This window comes from Condylostylus longicornis, unplaced genomic scaffold, assembly GCF_029603195.1.
Source record: "Condylostylus longicornis isolate FDR11 unplaced genomic scaffold, ASM2960319v2 ptg000004l, whole genome shotgun sequence".
NCBI classification, from domain to species: domain Eukaryota; kingdom Metazoa; phylum Arthropoda; class Insecta; order Diptera; family Dolichopodidae; genus Condylostylus; species Condylostylus longicornis.
The window spans coordinates 22,079,700-22,106,728 of record NW_026577973.1 but is presented as its reverse complement, the minus strand read 5'-3'; the positions used below and the strand labels follow the sequence as shown (position 1 = coordinate 22,106,728).

Here is a 27,029-nt window from a genome sequence, read left to right as displayed (position 1 = left end):
TTTATTAGATATTTCAAATGTTTTTTAAAAACTTTAACCATTTTATTTATATGTTTTCAATTTAATTTGAATTTCTACAAAACGATTTCAATTATTGACTAATAAATTTTAAATTGCAAATATTTATTTTGTAAATATTCTTAAAATTACATTGAATTATTTTTCTTCACGCAATTTTTGTAAATTTTCACTGAAAATCAATTCCTTGCTCTGCGGTCTAATTTTTTCCTATTTTTTTGCGTTTATTTATTTAGCAATTGAAGTTTCTTAGCACTAATATGCTCGAAATAAAAAATGTCTTTGAAAAAGACCAAGAAACTGTCTTCGCTGACCAAAGAAATATTTCTGTTTCTTTTTCATTTTTTCATTGAACTTCCTTTTGTAAACTTACAATTGCGGTATTGTGCTCACACCAAATTTCACGAATGTCAAATTTTTAATAGAAAAATATTTGCTCTGTCTTAGAAAAACATAAATTATTTTTAATTGAAATGCCAGACTCTCTTAAATTTTGAGCGAACAAATTTCAGATGATTTTACATTTTTCATCGTTTTTTTTTAATTTTTGTGTATACATGTGTAAGTCTTGTTATATTAAATATTCAATTTCAAATATTTGAAAATAGATACCTAAGACACTATAATTAACAATTTTTTATTAATTAAATAATTTTTCAAATATATTGAGTTCTGTTTGACAATAATTGAAACAAAAGAATTAAAACATAGAATTTCAGAAAGCGAACCAAAACTAAGAATTAAGTTCATAATTTAGGAAGTAATTTTAAGATTACCAGTTTTTCGATAAACTAATAAGAATTTTCTAAAACTACGAGTAATAAAATAAATTTATTGGAATTTCTAAATGTCAATAAAGAAATAGGTACACAATAGGTCTACTTTTAAGACGATTATGTGCTGCTGCTATCAAATTTTTCATATTATTAGTTCTACGTTCTAACTTTAGCTAAATGTTACGTATTTCACAACACTTATATATATATACAGTATGCTACATAAAGAAGTCTTTCACAAAATTTTCAAATACCTACTCGTACATTATGCTTGTTGAAATGATAATATTATGCATTCATTGCTTTCGGTTAATTATTTTTACCGACCGTATTGTGTAAACAATAGGTAGGTTATGTGATGGCAACAAATTTTGCATATCGAGTTTTCGGTGGGAACGTACTTCTCCATAGTACGGAAGTGTAAATAAACTATTTTTAGCAACCTGTCGGTCTGTCGGTCTGTCGGTTTGTCCGTCTGTCGGTCTGTCGGTCTGTGTGTGCACGCGTGTATCTCAAGTTCGGCTGAACCGATTGTGATGAAATTTTATATGTAAGTTTGTTTCCACCATGGCACGGATCGATCAACTTTTGGTATATATCAGGCCTCGGTAACTGCACTTTTTAGCGGGCCTGTTTTACATTTTTGAACATTTTGAAGAAAATATTCAACCGATTTACTTGAAATTTTATATATAAGCTCAGCTCGACCGTCCGCAAAAATTCGTACGTTTACTACGGGCCAAATATACATTTTTGTGTATATAAAGAGAAATAATCAACCGATTTCATTGAAATTTAATATATGAATTCCTCCTATTAAAACAATGAACATATAAATTTTTTGCAAAGATCAGGACTCGAAAACGGATTTGCGGGCCGATTTTACATTTTTCACCATTTTGAAGAAAGTATTCAACCGATTTACTTGAAATTTCATATATAAGCTTTGCTCGATCATACGCAAAAATTCCTAACTTTTGGAAGAAATCAGGCATCAGCAACTGGGCGTTTACTACGGGCGAAATATACATTTTTGTGTATATAAAGAGAAATAATCAACCGATTTCATTGAAATTTAATATATGAATTCCTCGTATTAAAACAATGAACATATAAATTTTTTGGAAAGATCAGGGCTCTAGAACTGATCTGCGTGTCGATTTTACATTTTACACCATATCTACGGAACGAATTGATGGAATTTCTTGAAATTTGATATTTGAGTTCTGGTTGTAACCGAAACTAACTGGCGAGCATTTCAGGGAATCCGGGTAGCACAAAGCGAAACTCTACTAAGAGCCAAATTTACATTTTTCTAAGTATGTTAACTATAAGCTTACTAATGTCCTAAAAATTGGAAAGAAGTATTTAACAGACATTTTTATAATATTCTGTAACACTTTCATTTAACTAGACAATACACAATGCGGTCGGTTATGTGCTGACCACATCAGATTTTTTTGTTTGATTTCATATTTTTGTAAAATGAATTTAAATTGAAGAGCAAATATTTATTTTAAAATCAATAAAAATATTATAAACCAACTATATTGTTAAACTGTTGAATTTCAAATCATAATATCATATCAAATCATAATATGTATGAATGGGTAGTGGCTTTTTCATTCTTATTGTCCTACTGTCGATATTTGCGTGATTGTATAATTTTTAATTTCAAATATTGAGGTTTTTAAGAAAATAATTTAATGAATAATTAAAGAACATGCGTTATTTTTAGATTATTAATTTAAATTATTTGGCTTATAAACAAAAACTCATTCCGAAAATTAAGATAGTGGCTATAACATTTTCTGATGTAATTATATTTAATCTGTTTACACGTACATATATTAATATTACATAATTTCTTTAAATATAGATTTAATAGCCTTGACGCCATAAATTATACACAATAAAAACCCTAGATTCGAAGACAATTATTGCAAAATAACAGAGTTATATTAAATTCTTTCCAACACAATTTGATTTCTTTCAGTATTTAATTAATTTTTATATTAGCTTAGTTTAGGTAGACGGGACTCTTCCAAGGCGACCTCGCCAATTCGACAATGGCACAATGTCCCGTTATCCTTCCGTTCGAGAGATATCAGAACACTTTTTGACGAAATTCTTGCTTTTACTACAACTCCCTTGTCACGTTATCTGTTTTTCCATTTACCAAAATTTCTGTTATAAAGATTTGCTTTGCGGTAGTTACATTTCAAAATTGATTTAGTATTTGTTAAACTTAGGGGGTTTTCGTTTATGCACGCTGCGCTAAAAGTTCTACATTAAAACTAAAATTTCTAAGTCGCAGCGTTAAACAGTATGCAATAACTTTAGCTAAGTTTTTTTTGGTTTCCGCAGTCTACAAATTCTAGAACTTCTAAATAATCAATCGTTCGAAAATAACAGAAATGACATTCTTTATAAAATTGTATCCCAATCTGCCATTTTGAAATTTAAAATTTATTTTGAATTTTAAATTTAAAAAGAAAGAGAAATTTCATTAAATTTAAAAAGAAGCAGAAATTTCATGTCTGCACTACATTTCTAGCATTTTTTTGTTGCAGATTGAAGTTCCGAACAACGGACGGAATATAGACGAACGGTCTATATTTTCAGTGTATGTAGCGTGAATTTTCGAACGTACTACAAGCTAGAACAATTCTAGAACTAGATAAACGAAAACCGCCTTAAGAGATTACAAACTATAATATTGTTCGATTTCGTTTTAACTTTTAGTGTTAACTTTTGTAAATGCAGTATTTAAATTGAAAATTAGAACCGCATAATATAATTAAAACAAATTCAATTTTATATTGTTATTATTATTTTTGTTTATTAAGATTTAAAAAAAATTAACCACTTTTTTTTCTTGTAAAATTGGGCTATTTTGATCATTTAGTTTTTATTTTTTTTCATGATTTCATTTAATAAAGGAAATTTGTGAGTTTGTTAGTAAAATATAAATCTCAATAGTTTGATTTTCTATATATTTAAATATTTAATTTAAAGTAAAATAATAATTAACTAAATTCCTTTATTCGATCTCTTAATTTATATTTATATTTTTAATATAGTAGTTTTAAATTTGACACAGTAAATTTGATACTTTTAGTTAAATTTTTTATTTTTTTTTTCAGTTTAAAATAGTTTTAAATTTTTTACACAACTTTAATAATATTTTTTAACTATTTACAATTAATTTTTTTATATATGTATATTTTTGAAATTATATTAGGCACTTCCAGTAAAAGAAAAAGTAAAACATTTTAATCATATTTAATAAGGATTTGCTAAAGTGATTCTAAATTTGAAAGTAAAATGCTATACTCGAAAAGATGTTGTACAAAAGCTGAGTCAATTTTGAAAATATGCCCCTAATCAGTACTTCAAATTATCAGCACCCTGCTCCAAAATTGAATAATCACACCGAATAACCCTTTAAAACTGGTAAAAAAAACTTTCTTTTAATTTTGATTGACTGGGTTTTCATTTATTTAGATTATTTGTTGAAACGAAGTAAGCAAGATAAAAGATTTTTCCAAAATATTTAAAAATTTCGCATTAAACATTTATTTTGCATTAAAATCAATTTTCATAAATCGTTGGTAAATTTTACTTTTTTATAAGACTTTCGGAAAATATTTCTTGCTATTTCTGGAATTTAACCACCTAAAGATGCTTGACATTACGCAACACAGAGCCTTGTAATAAATCTTATAATTTTGTTTCAATTAGCTATTATTCTATGAATATTGGCTAGTATTAGGAAAAATATTGTATTCTTGTGTTCTACTAATTTTTACATACAGAGAGAACGTTTTGAGTTGATACTTTCCCACAAAATCTGTGGAAATAATTTGTATTTGAAGATTAAACTTTATCTTTCTAACTAACAATAACAAAAATTTATGAATTATATTATGACTAAGTCAACAAATTCATAATTAAAAATTTTAGAGTCAGAATTACAATTTGGAAAATAATCAACAAAATCGAGTTTGAAAAATTTGAATAACAGATTGAATTTCTAAACTCAATTCGAATAATTTTTGGAGTTCTAATGAAATTAAATCTTTGACTAGCTTATTCTGATGTATTACGGCAAGAATATTAAGGACTAATTTTTATAGAAAAATTATTAAATGGAAAAACTTGTTAAATTAGTTTTACTTTATGAATATTTTATATAACAGAAAAAGTTACAACACGAGTTTAATGCCAAAATCTAAAAATCGCGCAAATCCAAATTAGTGTTTTAAAATTACGTAAGCAACAAGAACGAATTCGTTACATTTCGAACCCTATATACCATTATGTTATTCAGACTAAATATGTATGTACATTACAGTTTTATGTCGAAATTTATATGCGATTACTATATAAATTTATTAAATTAATGTTTTTCAAATTTGAATTTCTAACTAAATGTAGCTAGCATTTTGCTTTTAAATATTTGTTAGTTTTAATATACATACTACCGCCCTGGTTAGTTAGTATATGATTATATTGCAAGTACATATTAATTTACACTAGCTAGGGCAGTGTACATTGATTTTAAATTTTATTTTTACATTATAAATAGTTTTTCTTCAATTTCAAATACACATCAAAATTTCATTTAATTTGTATATTTCTAATAAAATATTAAATAGCTTTATTTATTTATTATTTCTTTTGTTTTTATGATTAATAATAATTTTATGTCTTTTGTAATTTTCAATCCTTCAGTGGTATCATTTTCAACTTCATAATTTTGAAATATCTTTTAATTTATTTCGAATTAAATATACTTAAATATTAGGAATATTATAAAAAGTTGAAAACATTTTATTTACAAAATTTTTTATAGTTATCAGATTTCAGTTGAATTTTTTATTTAATTTGGTATACATTAAAAATATTTAAAATTTTTACAGGGTGTTTTTTATTTTTACCTTAAATCTATTGTAATGGATGAGCAATTTTAATATTGTGTAATGTCTGTTGAAAGAATTTATATCGAATAATATTGTAAATTACTTGTGATAGTACGCAATATTTAAAAATGATATTAATAAAATTTTGGTCATTATGATTAAGTTGTGCCAACGATATTACTGCCATACATATACACACCTCCGAATACCTTCCGCATAGTAAATAAGAAATAAATCAGATTTGATCATCACACAACCAGCTAGAATGTGCGTTTTCGGAATGTCTTTTTAAATGAATTTTTGGTTTCCTAAAAACCAAATCAAGCCTCTGAAATATTTTCTTTCTTTAAAATAGCTAAAAACATAAAATAATTTCATATAGTAAAAGTTCTATTGCTGAAATCTAACAAGTCGAAATTTGATTAATCTCTTACGTCATTAAAATATTAAACTCAATTATAAATTTTCATTATAGCAAGTATATCCAATTTGTATCGCGCATTTCCGTCAACAATTCAAAATTTAAAATTTAATGCCGTCATATAACTTCCCTAATTGTATGTAAAATGAGACGAGTGAAAAACTTAAATTAAATTCACCCTAAAAATTACTAAGATTTATAATTTAGAGTCATTTATACTTTGATTGGCACCTAATGCAACATTTAAAGATAAATCCTAATAACCAAAAATTTTTTTGCAAAATAGTGTTTCTTCCGAAAGGAAAGTTGTTTTTTTTTAATGTTTCTGAATTTCTGCATTTCAGTTTCAGTTTTTCATTAGACTTTACATTTTCTGACCGTTTCTTTCATTTGCGTCTAATTTTAGAAAATTAAAACTTAAATATGAAGGATCCTGCTCTTATTACTTAAATCTTTTAGACAAGTATAATAAATATAATTAGGTACAATTTTTAACTACTTGAATGCTTTTGATAGTGAAACCTGTTTAAATGTTGAAAATGAGAACATTTGTAGATTACTAGAATGGTTGTAAAAAAAATAAAAAAGTAATTTAAAAATTGTTTTATTTATAAAAAAATTATTATAGCCTGGTCGATTCTCTTGACTAAAAAGTGATATTGAAAGACTGGAATTGATTTGAAAAAAAAAAAAATTTTTTTAAATAATTTCGCTTTTAAATTATTTATTTATATGAGAAGTTTTTAATAGAAAACCTTACATGAATAAATTAAAAATAAAGTTTATTTTTCAATTATTAAAAAGACTAAGAACTTAAAAATTGAATTATGAATAGCCGATTTTTGTTCCCAACATATTATCTGATTTGTCAAGTTGCTATATCTATGATATTGACCTAAAAACAACTTAAAACATTTTTAATTCAATTAAATAAGAATTAAACATTAGGAGCAAAATTAAAAATTGTTCAAAAGTTTAATAAACAATATCGATTATCATAATACAACCTGCATTTTATAATTGGTAAACTTTGATTTTTTCTTGAGGTTTACATCACCTCTAAAATCCTATAGAGTCTATAGTATTGTGTGTATAGTTACAAATTTTTTAATAATCTATAGTTTATAATGTTTGAATAAAATCCTTTTAAAAATTTAGAACAAGCAGCGTATTTTTACATAAAACACAAATAGAAAAAATAAAGTAATGGATGCATTTCCATTGATGAAAACCGTTTACATCATGACTTTTTAGTAGCTATGCCTTTTTCAGTTTTAAATCAATTGAATTACAATTTTTGTTTCTCTTAATTAAAAATATAAATGAATTTATGGAATCTACCTACAAAACATGAGGCTTAAAACAGTGTCTTTATCCTTTTCCTTATATATTTAATATAAAATGTCATTTTAATACAATACTTTATTTAATCTAATATTTTAATTACTTAAATTATATAATTTTTGTGTAAAGAGTAGTTTCTTTTTGTATTTTAAATATGTTTTTTATATATATACATACATATATTAAATTTCAGTAAAATTTAATTAGGCCTTCCTTTAAAGTTTTTTTTTTAATTTTTATTTAAAATAATTTTTCTCTAAATTTCCTTATATTTAAACTAATTTTCCTTTTTTGTTAAATTTCAACAATATTAATTTATTTTGTTTCTGTTTTTTGTGTACTAAGTTTACTTTTAATATTTTTAAATTATACAAAACAAGAATTAAGAAATTACAAAACTAAAAAATGTTCTTTTATAATTTAAAAATAAAAGTGCTTAGAGTTGGTTGTTTTTTTGTTTGTTTTAAGATCTTAAATTAATAATTTTAATAATTTAATTATTTCGACATAATCTACCGCGAACCCATTTAAATGCTTTACCACTAATCGCTTCATATTTTGGCGTTGCTTCTGGTAAACTACTACTTCGACATTCTCTTCCAGTTGGATTATTACCAGTTTTTACTGTAGTTGTTGCTGTTGTTATTGTGGTTTCTTTTATTTCTGAAACATTTTTTTCGCTACTACTGTTACGACGGCATGTGCATTCATCTTTTTTTATTTTATCAACATTTGGTATTGGTCAAAGTCCATCTTGACAAGATGTATTTGCCCATCGAATATCATCTGCTTCATGTGTTAAATAACGTATTCCAACTTGTGATTCTAGTGCTCTTAAATCAAAATATGTTTGTTTGTCTTGTAACCAATAATGTTGTAAACTTTTATCTACAGTATAACGTTTTCGTTGTTTTACTTGTAATAAATTGTTAATTAAATCAATTGCTAAAAATAAACAGAAAATAAAAAATTTTAGTTAAATTCAAAACATAAAATATAAAATATCTTAGACTCTTATATTAATATAGTAGATTTCACATTTTTGTATAATTTTTACCGACCGTATTGTGTAAACAATAGGTAGGTTATGTGATGGCAACAAATTTTGCATATCGAGTTTTCGGTGGGAACGTACTTCTCCATAGTACGGAAGTGTAAATAAACTATTTTTAGCAACCTGTCGGTCTGTCGGTCTGTCGGTCTGTCGGTCTGTCGGTCTGTCCGTCTGTCGGTCTGTCGGTCTGTCGGTCTGTGTGTGTACGCGTGTATCTCAAGTTCGGCTGAACCGATTTTGATGAAATTTTATATGTAAGTTTGTTTCCACCATGGCACGGATCGATCAACTTTTGGTATATATCAGGCCTCGGGAGCTGCACTTTTTAGCGGGCCTGTTTTACATTTTTGAACATTTTGAAAAAAATATTCAACCGACTTATTTGAAATTTTATATATAAGCTCAGCTCGACCGTCCGCAAAAATTCGTATGTTTTGGAAGAAATCAGGCATCGGCAACTAGACGTTTACTACGGGCCAAATATACTTTTTTGTGTATATAAAGAGAAATAATCAACCGATTTCATTGAAATTTAATATATGAACTCCTCGTATTAAAACAATGAACATATAAATTTTTTGGAAAGATCAGGGCTCGAAAACGGATTTGCGGGCCGATTTTACATTTTTCACCATTTTGAAGAAAGTATTCAACCGATTTACTTGAAATTTCATATATAAGCTTTGCTCAATCATACACAAAAATTCCTAACTTTTGGAAGAAATCAGGCATCAGCAACTGGGCGTTTACTACGGGCCAAATATACACTTTTATGTATATAAAGAGAAATAATCAACCGATTTCATTGAAATTTAATATATGAATTCCTCATATTAAAGCAATGAACATATAACTTTTTTGGAAAGATCAGGGCTCGAGAACTGATTTACGGGCCGATTTTACATTTTTCACCATATCCACAGAACAAATTGATGGAATTTCTTGAAATTTGATATTTGAGTTCTGGTTGTTACCGAAACTAACTGGCGAGCATTTCAGGGAATTCGGGTAGCACAAAGCGAAACTCTACTAAGAGCCAAATTTACATTTTTCTAAGTATGTTAACTATAAGCTTACTAATGTCTTAAAAATTGGAAAGAAGTATTTAACAGACATTTTTATAATATTCTGTAACACTTTCATTTAACTAGACAATACACAATGCGGTCGGTTATGTGCTGACCACATCAGATTTTTCCAATATGTCATGGATAAATTGACTTATTTTGCAACATTTTATTAAATATAGCTTAAATCTGGTTAAAATAAAATTGAATAAGTAAATATACATAGCGTCTATTTACTTCTAATAAGTAAATATACCTAGCGTAACGGGTACAATCATTGACGCCCTTAAGCATAATCCGTCATAAAACTTGTATATGCAGAATTATAACAATTTGAGCATGAGTAAAATATAAATTGAACATTCTTCTTTCACAATCATATACTTAAATTTGTCAAACATGTTATATAAAAATATTAAAAACTAAGCTTATTAGTAGGAATGCCAAAATGTAAAATTATTCACATCTTGGTATAACTATTGACATGGTTTCATAGTACAATTATTGAGATAACATTAAAAGAAAATAATAGAAAATAATGAAATTGAAATAAGAATAATAGTTTTCTTGCAATAATTACAAAAAAATACTTAAATTGCCTTTTATAGGAATTAAAGTTTATCATTAAGTTCATGAAGTATGAACTGAAATTAGATAGAATAGCTAAATTACTAATTACAGCTTACTTTACTTTTATTTAAATTTTTTCAATAATATTATGAAAATTGAAAATATTGCATACTTTTTGGAGTAAAATAATTAGAAGAAAGCATTTCATAGTAGTTTATGAATTTAATGGTTAAGTGCGTAAGGTAAATAAATATATTTAGTGATGGTATAAGACTAATAGTTAGTCTTTTGCTTGTATATAAGTTTAGAAAAGCTTATAATTTTGGAACAAAAATAGGTAAAACATTGAAGTTTTACTGATTGATTGAACTTGGAAATAAAGATGGAAAATTATTTATTAATTATTTAATGATTTCAGACCCTTTCAAGTTATCATTTAAGTAAGAGAAAATTGATTGCAACGTCTGGCTATGCCATTTGATTATAATAGAAACAGATGCACAGATAAACAGAACGAACGAAACAAAGAACTTTTATCCAAACTTTCAAAAGTAAACTTAAATTTGCAAAATGTGGACTTTGGCTAAGACGAAAATTACATTTAAAGAACAATACAAAAAAAAGTAATTTTAAATTTGTGAATTGAAAACTGTACGACTTCGAATATACATAAATCTATTGTGAAGTCAAAATTCCTCAATATGTAATTTAAAATGAATGCGCCTACTTTAATATTAGGAATATTTTGTATACAAACAAGTGAACGAACAAACATACATAGTAAATAAAGAGAGACTTTAGAAGTAAAACTTAATTACTAAGTTTTGAATATTAGAAAATGTTCCCTTTTTTTTTAGTATTTTTTAACTTTTTTTAAAATTCAATGCAGCCTGTTTAAAATTTTTAAATGTACGTTTGTACGATGGTTTCCAAAAATCATTTATATGTACGAGCTATTAATGAATTAATAAAATTCTTAGTATTTTTACCATTAGATGAAATTTCCTTCCAAGGATTTGGCGGATACATAAATGCAGCATTCTGAATTTGATCATTAATATCTTCTTCTTCGTTAAATGGGAAAGTACCACTTAGACTAACATAAATAATGACTCCAACACTCCACATATCCAGAGAGCGATTGTAACCTTTATTTCGTAAAACTTCGGGAGCTAAAACAAAAAATAAAAAGAATATTCAATATTTTATTTGAATAAAATAATATAATGCTTCCTATATTTCAGCAATACCTAAATATGCAGGAGTCCCAACAACAGACCTTCGGAATGATTTTTCACCAATAATTCTAGCATATCCAAAATCACATAATTTTACTTGAGGAAACTCAGAATCCGATGATAGTAAAACATTTTCAGGTTTTAAGTCACAATGAACAATATTTTTGCTATGCAAATGTTTTAGTGCTATTAAAATTTGTGTAATCAAAAATTTTGTTACACGTTCACTCAGTCTACCTCGTTCACTAGACAAAATCATTTCCAACATATCACCTTTTAATTTTTCCATTACAACAAATATCCGTTCAGGTGTTTCGAACATACGTTCCAAGTTTACAACCCCACAATGAGAAATATTCTAAAAGAAATTCAAATATAAATATATAAGCTTTTTATTCAAAATATAATTTGAATTGATTAACTTACCTGCAATATAGCCACCTCATTCTTAAGTTGTGCTTCTTGTTTTGTTGGAAATCGTAATTTATCTATGACTTTAATTGCAACTTCTCTATTTGATTTTTTATGTATTCCACCATATACAACTCCGAATTGTCCAGAACCGAGAACTTCGTCAGGGAAAATTTGGTAGAGTTGACCCATATCTTGAACATTTTCTTCTGATTCACAACATTCTAAAAAATAATTAATTATTGATTTTTATATTTTGATTTTTATTTAAGAAATATGTGCTATGAAGTTATCGATGCATTTAGTACACATTCAGTAACCTCGTATAAAAAATTTATCTACCAACATGGATTTTGAAATATTATAACTTACGAGTATTTGTTACATGCATATAAGCTTGTCTAATTGTTGTTTCCCAACTTTTCGCTATATCTGTTCCAATTCCACTGTCTGGAGGAGGAAGTCGCACAGGTTCATCTTTATTACAACCCACCAACGGATCCTGACCCACAAAATAATCAACATTAGCTGTACGAATTTCAAAACAATAATTTTTTTCCGATGTCAAATCTTTATTTGCGCTAATGGATATTATGTCACTTAATGGAATCTCCTTATGATATTTGCTGCCTTGCTCTGACATAAAAAGTGTGATAGCTTTTGAATCTAAACGCCAGAAATAACGTTTCACTGTTTTGTCCAAATTAGTGTAATGTACTAACCACCCTTCTTTTAATGCTTGACCACCCCGTTTTTTTGTATGTTTCACTGATTGTACGATTCTCATTAATGGTATATTAGCACTTGGTGATGATGATGAGCTTGATTGTTCTGAGTTTGTATCACCTATAACAGCTGAAGTTGGCGTGTTACCTCCGATTGGCGATGATTTGTCATTTAATAAAGAATCGGGTATATTTCCAACACCGAATAAATTCGTTTGACCATGACTACCTCCACCGTTCATATGTTGATTATGACGATATCTTGATTTCTGTTGTTGGTTTTTTTGATAATTTGTAAAACCTAAGGAGCCAGGATTGTCATCAAAATCACTATCATCGAATTCATCTTTAAAGAATGCATCACGTTCACTTTGATTCGTATTGCTATCGTTAATCATGTCCATCAAATTAATTTGACTTTCACCAGAACAATCTTGTGGTACTTTATCAATACATTTTTTATGTGCATTATATTGACAATCTTTACATTGAACACCTTGTTTGAATAGACCTCGTAATAATTTTTTACAATATTGGCATACAGTTGGAATTCCGTAAGTATGAACCATGAATGTATGTGGTATACGATATCGGCCAGGTGATGGTCCATAATTATTAGTTATGCTACTTCCACTTCGATGACTACCAATTGATGATGAACGAGAATTTCGATTATTTGGAACTTGCTAAAATAAAAAATATCGAAAATATTTCATTATTAATTTTTTTATTACTTTCAATTTTTCAATAATTAAAAAAAATTTTTTAATTATGAAGTTTTAATTGTCATAATATTCATCTAGTTAATTAATAATGGTAACATCTGAAAAAAAGATTATAAAAGAGCAGAGAGGTGACGACTACTTTAAAACATTTCTTTTAATTGTATATTATTTATATAAGCAATGCCGACGAGACGAAGTATTTATATTTTCATTTTTATTTTATTGTTAAACTATTATAGGTTCTATGGTTTTGCTAGTATTAATAATTGGTGTATAATGAGTAATAACACTGACTGAAGCATTATTTTCCAGAGTCATCATTACGTCCAATGTTTTGAAATTATCGATAAGTGAAAAAGTATTAGACTAGTAAATTTTCATTTCCTTTGTAATTCCAATTTAATAAAACTTGCGAGAATTCAGGAATCCAAAACCCATTTAAAGAATTAAGTATAATGGACTAAAAAATATTGAAACCGTGAACGAAATTATTCGTACATAGTTTATAAGTAAATGAATAGAAAATGGAACTAAACGGAATTTTTAGCTTAGGTACTCTAGACAAACAAATACAAAATTCTTTCAAAAAAAAATCTTTCATTTGAACATTAAATTCAAAGTAATGGAAAAGTGGAAAAAAAACTCTTTTCAATTCAGAAAGATAGAAGCATTAAAATTCTTTCTATTTCAAGATAACGGCTGCTTTAAACGTTTGCATTGCAAATAATAAGATATTTTCAGCTTTAATACAGTTTTTCAAGCTAAAGAACAAAAATTAACGAATTTTTATTAGCGTTTTGACGGTCCTCTTTTCTTTAATTAAAAAATTTGCGGATGGCATCAGAACTAAGGAAACAATTGTCTGGCCAGTTTTTTTTTTAACATAAGAAGAAATTAACTAAATATTCAAAGCTAAGACTATTATAGGAGGGGTGAATATAAATTTAGAACGTAAAATGTATTATTTAGGTTCAGTTTGGATCTTTTATGCAATAATCATCAAATCTAAGTAGGGAAAATTTATCACTTAGAATTTCGTAACTTGAAAAAACCAACTATGTATATAAGTTTTAGTAACGTAGAAAGTGAAAGTAGATAGAGATGCCGAAAAGGGACTTTGTTTTGATAAATCATTCATCTCTTCTTATTCCACTGCAATTAGACTGACTGTAACGTCAGACGAAAAAGTATATTAAGTTGTAAAACCCGGAAACTAAAAATTGTTAGCATTCCTTTTACATTTTATTGTCATAAGATTACAAAAATATTCAAACTGCAGAGTATTCTTACATTTTTTCAGTTATCATGATATAATTTTATTTTTTCCTCTACCATTTCAAAAGAAAAAAGAAGTATTCATTCATGTTTTCAATATGAAAAGTAGAAAATTTATGAAGAAAAAAGGACAAAAAAAAATTTCCATTAAAAATTTTCCTCAACGATTTTACTTACCTTGAGAATTAAATTAATATTGAATTTACATAAATAGGTAAGCAAGATTTCTAAGAATTTTAATTGAAATAAAAGTTATTTTAAATGAAAATGCTCTTAGATTTTAAATTGATGTTAAAATTAAACTCATAGTTAGAATTTAATATTATTTGCATACAACTATAATTTTAAAAACTTACTATAAAATTCTTGTCATCAGTGAAAATGACGATTCCGTATTAAACAAAAGTTTTACAATAATTTAATACCTTGTATCAAAAAGGGATGCAAATATTATTGGAGTGTCAAATAAATTATTATAAAAAATACCACGATAGTTTCTTGATTGTATCGAGTCGATACTTTCAATTTTTTGTTTTCATTACAATAACGAAATTTTAAAAATTTTAAAAGATCCTTAGCATTTAGTGTGATACAAATTTATGTAGCATTATTAGCAATATAAAAAATTATAACTTGATAAGATGAAGTCTTGAATATCAAATCTAAAAATATCAGATATTCTTGGATTAGGATCAAAAATCTGTATGATTGAACTTTCTTGAATGTTCTATCAATATTTTTTATAAATTATCCACAAAAACATTTTTAACCTAGATCTCACAAAAAGGAACAGACATGTTGATTCTTATAGAGACGCTTTTATTTCGCTTGATTTAAAAAAGCGCAGGTCATAATAAACTCCTAGCCGGATTGTTAAGCTAAAAAGTTAAGGAGAATATAACACAGGAAAATTTAAAAAATAACAAAACTCATACTACTTTTTGCTGTATTAAACTTTTTATAATTTGGTAATTTTTCAGATTTTATTTATCTACGCAAAAAATTTGGTTGGTTAACGTAGCAATAGGCACAAATGTATGTTTTTGCTACCACTACCCCGTGATCGCACCAAGTCGTCATTGAGCGTACGATTACTGGTAGCCTATCTAAGCTACCAGGCTCTGTTGAGGAATCTATTTAGATCTCCGATACTAATCTTCAATATTTCGTCCAGTCCCGTTATATTTGCTCCGTCCCTCGTAGGTTTTACGCGAGTCTGGCCCTGAGTCTGAACGAACACTCGCATAAAATCTACGCAATCAATTATTTTAATTTTTCTTCAATTTGTTTAGCCGTGTATAATTAAAAATAATATTGTAATCTTATTGCTCTCATAAAACCGTAATTACTTCGTAATTTTAAAATCTCATTCTTACAGTGGTTCTTTAAATTACAGTGTTTTAATTTTTCAATTATACTAATCTTGTCTGAGAGTTTTAATATTCTGGGTAACAACACGTATGAAGACGATACGTTTGTAATTTTAGTTACTTGATTTAAAGTAATTGAGATAGAACATCTATAAATTACAGTTTCATGTAACATTCTCTTTATAAAATATAAAGTAGACTTCGTTTTTAAATTTTTGCAGGTTTATGAAGGCACAATACACAAATTTTGAATTTTTACATATCTACAGATAAATTGTTTGTGCCACGTATTTCTTAGATAGTTATAAAAAATAATTTAGCAAAATTTAAATAAAAAGGCGTCTTAAAAATAAAAGCATTTAACTTTAAATACATGTCCTTTATTGTTATACTCACGCTCTGTTTCCAACAATTTTTAAATTTGCATATTCCCAAAAGTAAAATTGTAAAATTGTACAGGAAGTTCTCAGTTGAAGAAAAAAGCATATTAGAATTCATAAATTAAATTGAAATTCTCTAAAAATTTTTCTTTGTTTCTTCTAAAATTACAGAAAAGAATATGACAATGTTTTAATATTAACAAGACTTAGCAGAAATATTTTTTTACAATGCCATTGGTACTTGATAAATTCTGAATATTTTAAATAAGAGAGCCACCATTATTAAATATAATATAATTCGAATATTTTCAAAGGGATCACTTTCACTTTAATTGTCTTGGTTTTAAAAAGAAATTTTTGTCTTGCAGACCTGCAAACCTTGTCTTTGGAAAAAAAGAGACAATTTCTGAAATTTTGGTGGTCAGTTTATCGGGAGTTAACCGATGAGATGAAATAAACGCAAAATCCACCGTGTATATAACTATATACATATAAATGTTCATATACATAAATATTATGTACATATAAAGCAGACGAGTCCTTCACGTGATTCCAACTTTATACGAAAATTAATAAACCCTTCACGAAAGTTAAGCATTTTAGATTTTGTTAAAAAAATCCTTGTTTTAAAAGTCTTACTTTAAACTTTTACGTACCTTCCCTTTCGATCAAATATTAGCTGTTCAAAGTAATCAAAATCAAAATAAATATTCAAGACTTTCCTTAATTTCGCGCATTCAAAAAATTTTTGGATTCTGCAATTAATAATGAAATGTTTTTTAGTAGAAGTATTTTGTAAGAGTGCCAAAACATTTAAAACAAGCTTTATTTTATAATTCTTAATTTTTAGGCTCTTCCACGCACAAATAAAAATACCTTCAATTGAAATTAAAATTCCTTAAGTAAAATGTTTGAGGAACTTTATACGAAATATTTTCGTATAAACAAAGGTGCCTATATATTTTCAACTGTTTATGTACCATTCATAAATTCAATGTACTCTATATACAAAATTCACTCCTAATTGAAAGAAAATATTTGATGTGTAGTCATTAATTAATTTTTCCCCCTTTTTACAAAATTAGAAGCTCATTAGTAAAACAAAGCATGTCAAATGACTATTTCTACATGCACAGGTTGTTTTCATACAGGTTATTCCATTAAAATAATTTTTAAATTCCTACATATATAATATTAATTACTCTTATATGATATTAATTCTGCTGAAGGGTATTTTAATTTAGTCAAAGGCAACCGTAGACGAACTAAACATTCGCTTATTGTGCCACCAAGAGCTTATTTATAGGATTTTTAAATAAAACAAACAGCTGACCTAATACCAATTTGTACGTAATATTGCAAAATCAACATCAAATCATTAGCAAGTTTTCAAATGCTACATTCACATGAGAAAATGTATGTACTGCTCAACCCTCTTCTGTTTCCACTTTGACTATAGGCGAGTTTATGAAATCGAGAATTGAAAACTGTAGGATAAGATGCTTTGTTCTACATGAAACCTAATAAATTTTTTAGCTATGCGAATGAAATGGTATGGCCATGCCAACATTTTACATGAAACTTTGTTTTATAGGATTATTCTTCTTGTTTGTGGAGCTTTTTGGCTAAGAAACTGTTCTCAGGCGAATATTGAATAATGAGCAATTGTCTCAAATTTGTTCGGATACAAACTTCATTTTTTGTAAAAAAACAAATACATAGAATTATTTCTATCCTATGTATACACAGGAACAAAAAATATTTTTTTACATTTCTTTAAAGCCTTAAATAACACACTCTGAATATTTTAATACGTGCCTTTTATGATTATCCTTTATAGAGTTTTTGACATTTTTGAGCATAATATTTTATAATGAATTAATAAGTTTTAAAAAGTTAAAGGTATATAATTGTTGTGTTAAATTAATGACATAAGATTAACATATCAAGTATGAAAATTAATTATTATTTTCTTTTCATCTTTATTGTTGATCTGAATAATAAGACATTACAGCACGTTATTATTATTAAAACTTATTGAATTTGGAATTTTATAAGGATATTGAAGAACTTAAAGAATCAGTTAATTGTTTTTGTTCCTTTTTAGATCTTTCCAAAAAAGTTTTTGAAAAAAAAGTGCTTATTAGTTTCACTTTGTCCGTCCGCTCGTCAGTACTTCCGTTTGTCTGTGTGTCTGTTTACAAAACTTCTACACCTTTGAAGATAGAAAGATTAAATTATATATGTATGTGCATAGATCTTTACTACAAAATTATTTCCTTAAGACAAAAATTTTTACCTACCTCCCCTCCTACAAAAGTTATACCCCCCTAAAACCCTAAAAATGGTATGTATTGCAAAGAAATTATAAGCATTTTTCAAATTTTGCAAACGCAGAAATATAGTGAGTGGCTTCTTCTACAACGGGTTATTTAAAACCCGTTTTTGATGCCGTTTATCTTCTAGACTCTAGGTTGTAAAAGTCTGAAATTTTAACAGCTTTAAAACACTAATATATAGTTCATTTCGTTAGAAGAAAATTTTTTTCCACCTCCACCCCCTATCAAGTTATAACCTCATGAAATTTGTAAAATTTAAATATTTGGCACCTTACATTATCGAAACCGCAAGATTTTTCAAATTTCTATAAAGGCAAAAAGCTAACGCTAAATTCCATACCATTGAAAAACATAATTATTTTTCCTAACTCACACAATAAACCCTTAAAATCGAGCATTATGTTAACCCCTCTTTAAATTAATTTTTTCTTTATTTCAAAGAGTGCATAAATCATTCATCCTAAATATATGCAATCTTAGAAATAGTTTCGTATATGAATGAAAATAATCTTAATAGTGTAGTAGGTACATACAGATTGTTTTTAAAAGCAGTATTTGCACTTGTTGAATGGAAAAGTGCTACAATACAAACCATTGGTTTGATCCAACTTTTTTTTCTCTTGTTTTTTAATACATAATTTATTTCCCAAAAATTTTACAGTAGATTTCCTCCAAAAATTAAAATTGTTATCGTTGAAAAAGGTAATTAAAATTAGTAATTAAAAATGCTTTCATTATGCTTATTAATTTGTTAATGATTAGTATATGACATTTTTAATTTAGTATTCTTAGATATAAATGAGAAAGCAAATTCTATTAAAAATCCAACTTAAGATCCATTTAGAATATTCTCGCCGGAGATTAATTTAATTTCTTGAAAGGAATCGGTTGGCTTTAGAAAAGAAGAATACGCTTTAGAAAATTGTATTTTAATCGTATATAAGGCTTTTGAAAGAAATCTTCGTTCCTTTTTTTATAGTGGTTCAGGTAGTTATTTAATATGCTTTTGGACTCATATATTTCTTAAAAAGAAGTTCTACGTTTCAATAACAAATAATATAACAATTTTGTTATGAACTCCAAGTTAAAAATTTTAATCTCATTACACGTTTTATCTTAAAAATTAAAGAAAACAAGGAAATAGGTCCGTTTATTGCAAATTATTTCAACGTCCTGGAAATTAGTGTTCGTATTCAAAAATAACAAAATATTTGCTAACTGCTTGGAGTATTATTTGAAATCGGGATAACATGGATATGATGGGATCTGGTTTAAATTTTTAATTCGCAAATTTAAAATAACAAAAAAAAAATAAAAAAATTAATTAAAAGAAAACTGTTTGTTTTTGATTCCAAAATGTTTTATTATTTTATTCAATATAAAATAATTTACAATAATATCATAAAATAATAATAACAAAATACAAATTTGAAAAAAAAAAATAAAAAATAAGTGTTATATAAGAACATAAAATGAGTGTAAAATTTTTTGACGTATATTATATTTGTATATAATAAAAATTATAATACCAGATCTCATCATACATTAGAGTTTTAGCATTTTTAAAATTAAGTACATGTTTGTGTATATAACAATATAATAAATATACATATGTATGTATATTTACGTAAAATTCTTTAAGAAAAAAATAAAAGGTAACCCAAACCACCATTGACCCTATCAACTATAAATTGATTCGACCACGACTAATGAATGTTTATCAATGTTTTTGCATTATCAAAAATATGAGTTTGCAAAAGTGTGCACAAAATTTTAGAAATAAATTAACAAAAAATATTCGGGACCATAAACCAATCAATTTCGTTATACAAAATAATTTTGAATAGTTACTACAATTACGTCTTCTAATGTATTACACCACTTAGTAAGGCAGTTTTTTCTGAGAATGATTGCTTTACGTTTTTCATGAACTTGAACAGTTTTAATTTGTGCTGTCGCAGTAATGGTTTAGAACTGAGCATTGGCAAAAGTCATGTATTAGATTTTTCTCGTAGTTTTCTATAATTAAATGTACCTATCGTTTGGATGGAAGAATTTTGAGCCGAGTTGGTATTAAACTTTAGCATGACCTTATTTCTTACTCTGACATGGTTATAAATAGGGGATTATGACAAAGGAGTTCCATGGGCAAAAAAGTTTTCTAACCACTACATTGGAAATAATTTTTGTTTATCATATGTTAGGGCCTTATTGATATTTCTAGGATCGTAAACATCGTCAGAGGAGATTTCTTCGACTCTAAAACGATTTATGAATGCTTCTAAGTTGGGAAAACATATTATAAATTTATTGAAAAAATTAGAGCAGCAATTGGTAAAATTAAAATTTTATTTTGATATTTTTTCGTCACGTTTGTATTAACAGTTAAACTTTGTTATTGAAAATAATAATAATAAATCAGATACCTTCAATCTTGATAAAAACCACTTTCATTCCATTACAAACTTAAAATATTTTTCTGAAGAAAGTTTTTTATTTGATGAATAATTTTAGCTTGATGAAAGAAATTGTTAAAATAATAAATTTAAGTCTATTTCTATGATTTTTAATATTCTAATTTTAAATTGAGTGTTACAGAATGATTATTGTATCCACGACGTCCTATACGCGTTTAATTCTTTTTACAACTGCAGGGAAACAAAAAATTGAAAAACAAATTAAATTCCTTTGGGAGTAAATTTCTAATTATCTGAACCCAGAAATTAAATTACAAAAGCAATTTAAAAAAAAAAATATAACAAAAATTTAATTTATTTAAAAAAATTTAAATAAATTAAAATAAAAAATTTATTACGAAGTGCGATAGAATCTGTAAAATAAAGTATAGTTGGCAAGTTTAAGTATATTGTGTACGGAAAAGAAAAACTGAAGCTCTATTAAGAAAATGCGAATGTTTAAGAAGGATCATATCATAATTATCGCAACTATAATTTTCAACTTCAAATTAAATATAAGCAAACTCATTTAATTACTACAAAATTTTAAATTTGCCTTCAATGAATAAAAGACATTACAACATTCATTAGTCATGAAAAAGAAATTTGTGTGAATAAAATTAATAATAAAATTCTTATACTTAATTGGTGTAAATGGATAAAATTTCATTATTGTCTCTTTTAAGTACCGTTATAACTAAATTTTGTTTTTTATTGCTTATTGCTTAATAAAGCACCAATTTTTTTTTGAATTCGTAATTTCGTAAATATCTTAATGTCTAACATCGTTCATTAATTGTTGCATCTTCCTTACCAATGATGAACCATTATTTTGCTGTTGTTGATCATCAACTGATATTAATGATGTTGCTGATCCACCTGATGGACTTCGCGGTGGTTGAAGTGTAGATGAACGTCTCGATTCATTTCTTTGGTTACAATTATTAGGTATTTTAACAACACATCGTTTGTGATAATTTTGGCCGCAACCTGCAATTAAGAAAATTAAAGATAATAAACACTAAAATAAGATTTTAAAATTTTTTAGTTTACATAGAAAATTCAAATATATTCGTATAATATTCCTAAAAGATTTTGTTTGGATAGGTAAATTGATCCAATTAAATGGATTGCTGCAATTTACTATTAATAAAGACGACAGAACTATATGGGTGCAATTTTCACTTTTACGTAGGCAAAATTTGAAATCTACCGAGCAGGACCCAGCCAAACCGGATTTTACATCACATTTTCAGTACAGAATACATAGAAATATATATTTTATAAATTTAATTGCATGATAAAATAATTAAATCTATTATGAATTGTTCGAGATATACATACATACGTTGATTCGGAGAATGAAATTACTTGAAATTATTGATTATATTAATTTTTTTTTATAGCGAAGTACTACAAATTCGTTAATCTACAGAACTACTAGGAGACCTGGATCTACTGGTAATGTTAATGTTCAATGAAGATTTTTCCTATTAAAAAAATCTCCTATTTTAGATAGACCGACCTTATTGTATGCAATGCGGTGAAAGGAAGCAAAAAGGATAATGATCAAAATCATCGAGTTCATATAATTTGATTTATTAAAGTTTGTTCTAGTGGGAAAACGAAAAATACCACAAGATTGTAAAACAAGAGACAACATATATATGTAGTATTATTCGAATCAAAGTATATAAAGTACATCACATACATAATATATTCAACGTGATGTACTTACAAATCTATACACCTCATATTTCGATAATCAAAATTTTTACCAGAGATTACTTATATTTTGTTAGGGTTTTCATAATTTTTCATCTTTTTATAACACAACAGTATTTTGTATATTAGGAAAAAATATTTTGCATTCTACTCACGTATAATGTTTTTACCTAGAATATGTGTACATGTATATTTACATATAGAAATAATAGCACATATTATTTTCATGTTTGCCCAAGGCACACACTATCTTAGATGAAAATATATTAAAAAAATATCATATCATTCTATATAAAATTGTATAATAGCTGTTTCTACAATTTCTATTATAAAAGGGAAACCTTGTACAAATTATAGACTTGAAATCAAACCTAAGGTTATAATATAATCATTCAATATTATACGAGTATTCTTGGACCTTTCTTAGTATGATCCTTGTACTTAATCACTTCATGTGAAAGCATTATAAAATGTAGATCAAATTTACATGTGTGCATGTAATAAATTTTATTTTGATATTAAATTGCTGTATGTGTATAAGATTCCATTTTTTAACCTGAAACTTAAAACTTAATTTAATTTAAAGTTCTGAGAAAAATTTATGGCAAAAGCGTTACCACACTATCCTGTTTTACCTTCAAATGTTGCAAAACATTTAGTTTGGAATAAATTGATTTTTAGTAATTTCTTGATAACTTATCTGTTGAATTGCTAAAATTTTCTCAGATGAACGTATAGCAAATTTTTTTTCTGAGATGTCAAAATAGTTATGTATAATTTTTTCAAATAAAACTTGAGTTTCTGGAACATGGTTTATTTTCCAAGGAGCTCATCCAAAATTTCTAAGGAAAATTCTGTGGTATATTTTGAACTTTCCGAAAATAATTTGGTACGCCTTAGATTGATACAGTAAATTCCCAACCTGCTCAACTAGAAGTTTAATTCGGTAAGTTGATTTATAAATAATTTACCATATCTGTGTCAAAACCAAAATAGAATACATTACTAAATTTTGTAAACACTATTGTATATTTTACAAATTATACCATTTAGCGGTATATAATCGGGAGACGCTATCCAATTTTATTTAAAATCGTTACTTTCGTTTTTAACCGAATTACTCAAAATTTGCAAAGAAATATTTTGTTTGTCTGACATCAGTTTTGCAAGATCTCTTCACCATTTTATGAATTAAAAGTATGACATTTAGAATGAAAACTGTAAACAACAAAAAAATTTTGTATGAAACGAAATATTCTAAGACCATGTTCCCAAATCAAACCTTGCTCACTTACATATTTTGTTTGTTCGATTTCATTGAAATTTGATGTGAATTGATTGTGTAGTTGTAAACTACACAATTCTTATCAAACAAAAACCATGAAAAATGTTTGAAACATTGTTTCCCAAAATGTTAAAATACAATCCAGCGCATCGTTTGAAATTATTTTTTTTTCATTTTACAATAATGAAGCGTTCTTTGTCAATGAACACACGTAAACTCAATGGAATTTAAATGGGAGCATAATTATTTAATTACAGAAAATTAAGTTTGTATGTTATTTATATTTAATATATACATATACTATACGAAAGTTCTCGTCACGTCCATCAAACTGGTGGAAAATAATTAATAATTCGAAGTAATGAATAGTAAAATTTTCCTTTTTTTTTACATAATAAAAATTCCTTAAAAATTCAACATTTAAAATACAAAAGCACAGCATCAAATATAAAATAAAATCCAAAAATTTTTCTTTCTTCATATTTCCCCGTAATTGTTTATTGATTATTTAATCGTGATAAGTGTAAAGGTCACGATATGATCATATTCATATAGATGAAATGAAAAAATGTTGGAATCGAAAACAAAATCAATACACTTTCCACTTGCAAGGCTTTTATGACATGCATGGGTTTCCCTTTTTGAATTTCACGTTCATACTTTGTATAAATCATTTGACCTTTGTGTTATATGAGTTTAAGGGAGGTCCTCAAATATATTAAAAATATTTTTAATCGGAATACTGGAGAGTATAAGGTTAACTACTGAATTCAATTTCTATAAAGTGTTTTTCATTCTTTTTATCAATATTACAATAAAATTATTTACTTCAAACTGAGAAACCGAAGATTAATGTAATTGTAATAAAAGAAAAAAATTTGTTGTTAATACAAGAAATGTTAAAAACATTAAAAATATTTCCATACCCGTTATATCTTATTCACACTATTTATTAAGTGTAACTTTTAAAATCAAATAGCATTTGCATTCAAAACCTTTAAAATTTTTTATGGTTCCTTTAATGTACACACATACATACTGATTTTGTGGGCAACAAAAATTTGGATTTTACAAAAAATTTTTTCAAAAAAAGAGAATTTTGAATTATACAGGGTGATTCTGAAAGTTATACAACAACATATACTATCGAAGATCGAAAATGGGTAAAACTTTGGCTTCAGACTGGGTACCAAATATAAAGGGTTTCCGAGTTCCAGGGATTTTAACGAATTTTCACGAAATTTTTACTTATTCAAGTTTTTTTTGACTATAACTTCGGTGCTGGAAAGATAGGGACTTCAAACAAACTGTTTCAGAAAGACTTAGTAAAGGACTTAAAATAAACGTGTTGCTTGATTCTGTATTTTATGTACCTTCGGAATACCAAGCATTCGAACTTTTAAGAAAATAAAATTTTTTCAGTTTTTTCTAACTATGTAATTTCATGTGAAATTTTTTGAAACCTTGAAATTTTCTTTATGGAATTTTTCCAAGCTGCTTAAGCTTTAATTTAAGTTCGCAAATATTCAAAATTTTTTTATGTTACAGAAGATGTAGTACAAAACCATTTCTATGTAAAGATTTTAACCATTTCTATGTAAAGATCCTTAAAGGCAAGGATTTTAAGCGTTGTAATTATCAAGTGTCATTAATTTTTGGTGACAAGAGTCACTCGAAAAAACAGTTGACATTTTGTAGAGCCGTCATTTTGATAAAGAATCTGAATTTTAATGTTTTTGTTCAAATGTAACAAATAATAATAAAATTAAAACGAAATTTTATACAAACTTTTTAATTGAAAAAAAAAAATTCAATTTAAAAAATTTGAAATTTTTGAAAAGAAAAACTAAAAATTTTCATTTTGGAAAAACTAAAAAAAAAAATCTAGTAATCAAAAATTTTTTTTCGAAACTTCTCTTGGTAAAAAAAATTGGTAGGTTTTTTATTTTGCCAGTTTTTGTAAGAAATGGTACCTATATGGTTTGAAATTTTTAAATGCATTTTTCTCAGATTGGGTGCAATTTAAAAATTTGAAAAAAATATTTTCGGAATCTAGACGCCATTTCGCATCTGAAGTTAATAAAATTATTCAGCTGGAGCGAGTTTTTAAAGACATGCCATATAAATTTTGGCGTTTATTTTATTAGAAAAAAAAAATTTTTTTAATAGGAAAATTTAATTTTTTTGAACAAAATGGAGTTTGTAAATGATATGGTATTAACATTATGAAGCTAATAAATAATTAATAAATAATTTAATGGGATTATTAAATTTCAAACATATTTCTACAAAAACGAAATTGTTATACGATTGATGCAACTAAAGAGGTGTTCTAGTGAAGCAACTGATTTAAAATATGCAGTTGAATAGAAGTAGATTTGAAAGAAGAAAAACATAAATTTTCTCCGAACTATCTGAATTTCATAGGAGAATTTCGTGTTTGTTTTGAGAAATTTGTAAAATTTTTGGATTAAGGAACAGTAAATTGAATTTAATTTTAGTTTTAATTTAATTTGGTTTGAATTTAATTTGATTGATTTTTTTAATTGAATTTAATTTGGTTTGATTTTAATTAAATTTTTTATTTCACAAAATTTGTGGTTTTTGTGTCTGTATCTTCTGTACTATAAAATTTTTTTAAATGTTTGAGGTCTTAAATTAAAGTTTAAACAGCAGGGAAAAATTCTAATTCTAAAAAAAATTTTCAACGTTTTACAAAATTTCTTACGAAATTATCTAGTTAGAAAAAATTGAAAAAATAAAACAAGGGAAAAATTTGATTTTCCCTAAAGATCGAATTTTAAGTATTCCGAAGGTACATAAAATACAGAATAAAGCAACATGTTTATTTTAAGCCTCTTACTAGGTCTTTTAGAAACTGTTTGTTTGAAGCTCCTATCTTTTTCAGAATGGAAGTTATAATCC

At 26.3% G+C, this 27,029-nt stretch overlaps 1 protein-coding gene across 1 annotated transcript in view; it reads right to left on the bottom strand.

Annotated features, from left to right (window-relative positions):
* Window positions 1–6,016: 6,016 nt before the first annotated feature.
* Window positions 6,017–27,029, bottom strand: part of LOC129614305 (serine/threonine-protein kinase D3) — a 93,180-nt gene continuing 72,167 nt past the window's right edge. Inside the window, exons 6-11 of the mRNA XM_055528852.1 lie at window positions 21,909–22,084; window positions 12,197–13,235; window positions 11,840–12,048; window positions 11,426–11,771; window positions 11,165–11,347; window positions 6,017–8,429 (exon numbers count right to left, since the gene is read on the bottom strand). Coding sequence (XP_055384827.1) covers window positions 8,227–8,429; window positions 11,165–11,347; window positions 11,426–11,771; window positions 11,840–12,048; window positions 12,197–13,235; window positions 21,909–22,084 — 2,156 coding nt within the window. The 3' untranslated portion in view covers window positions 6,017–8,226. The remainder of the gene's footprint in view (window positions 8,430–11,164; window positions 11,348–11,425; window positions 11,772–11,839; window positions 12,049–12,196; window positions 13,236–21,908; window positions 22,085–27,029) is intronic.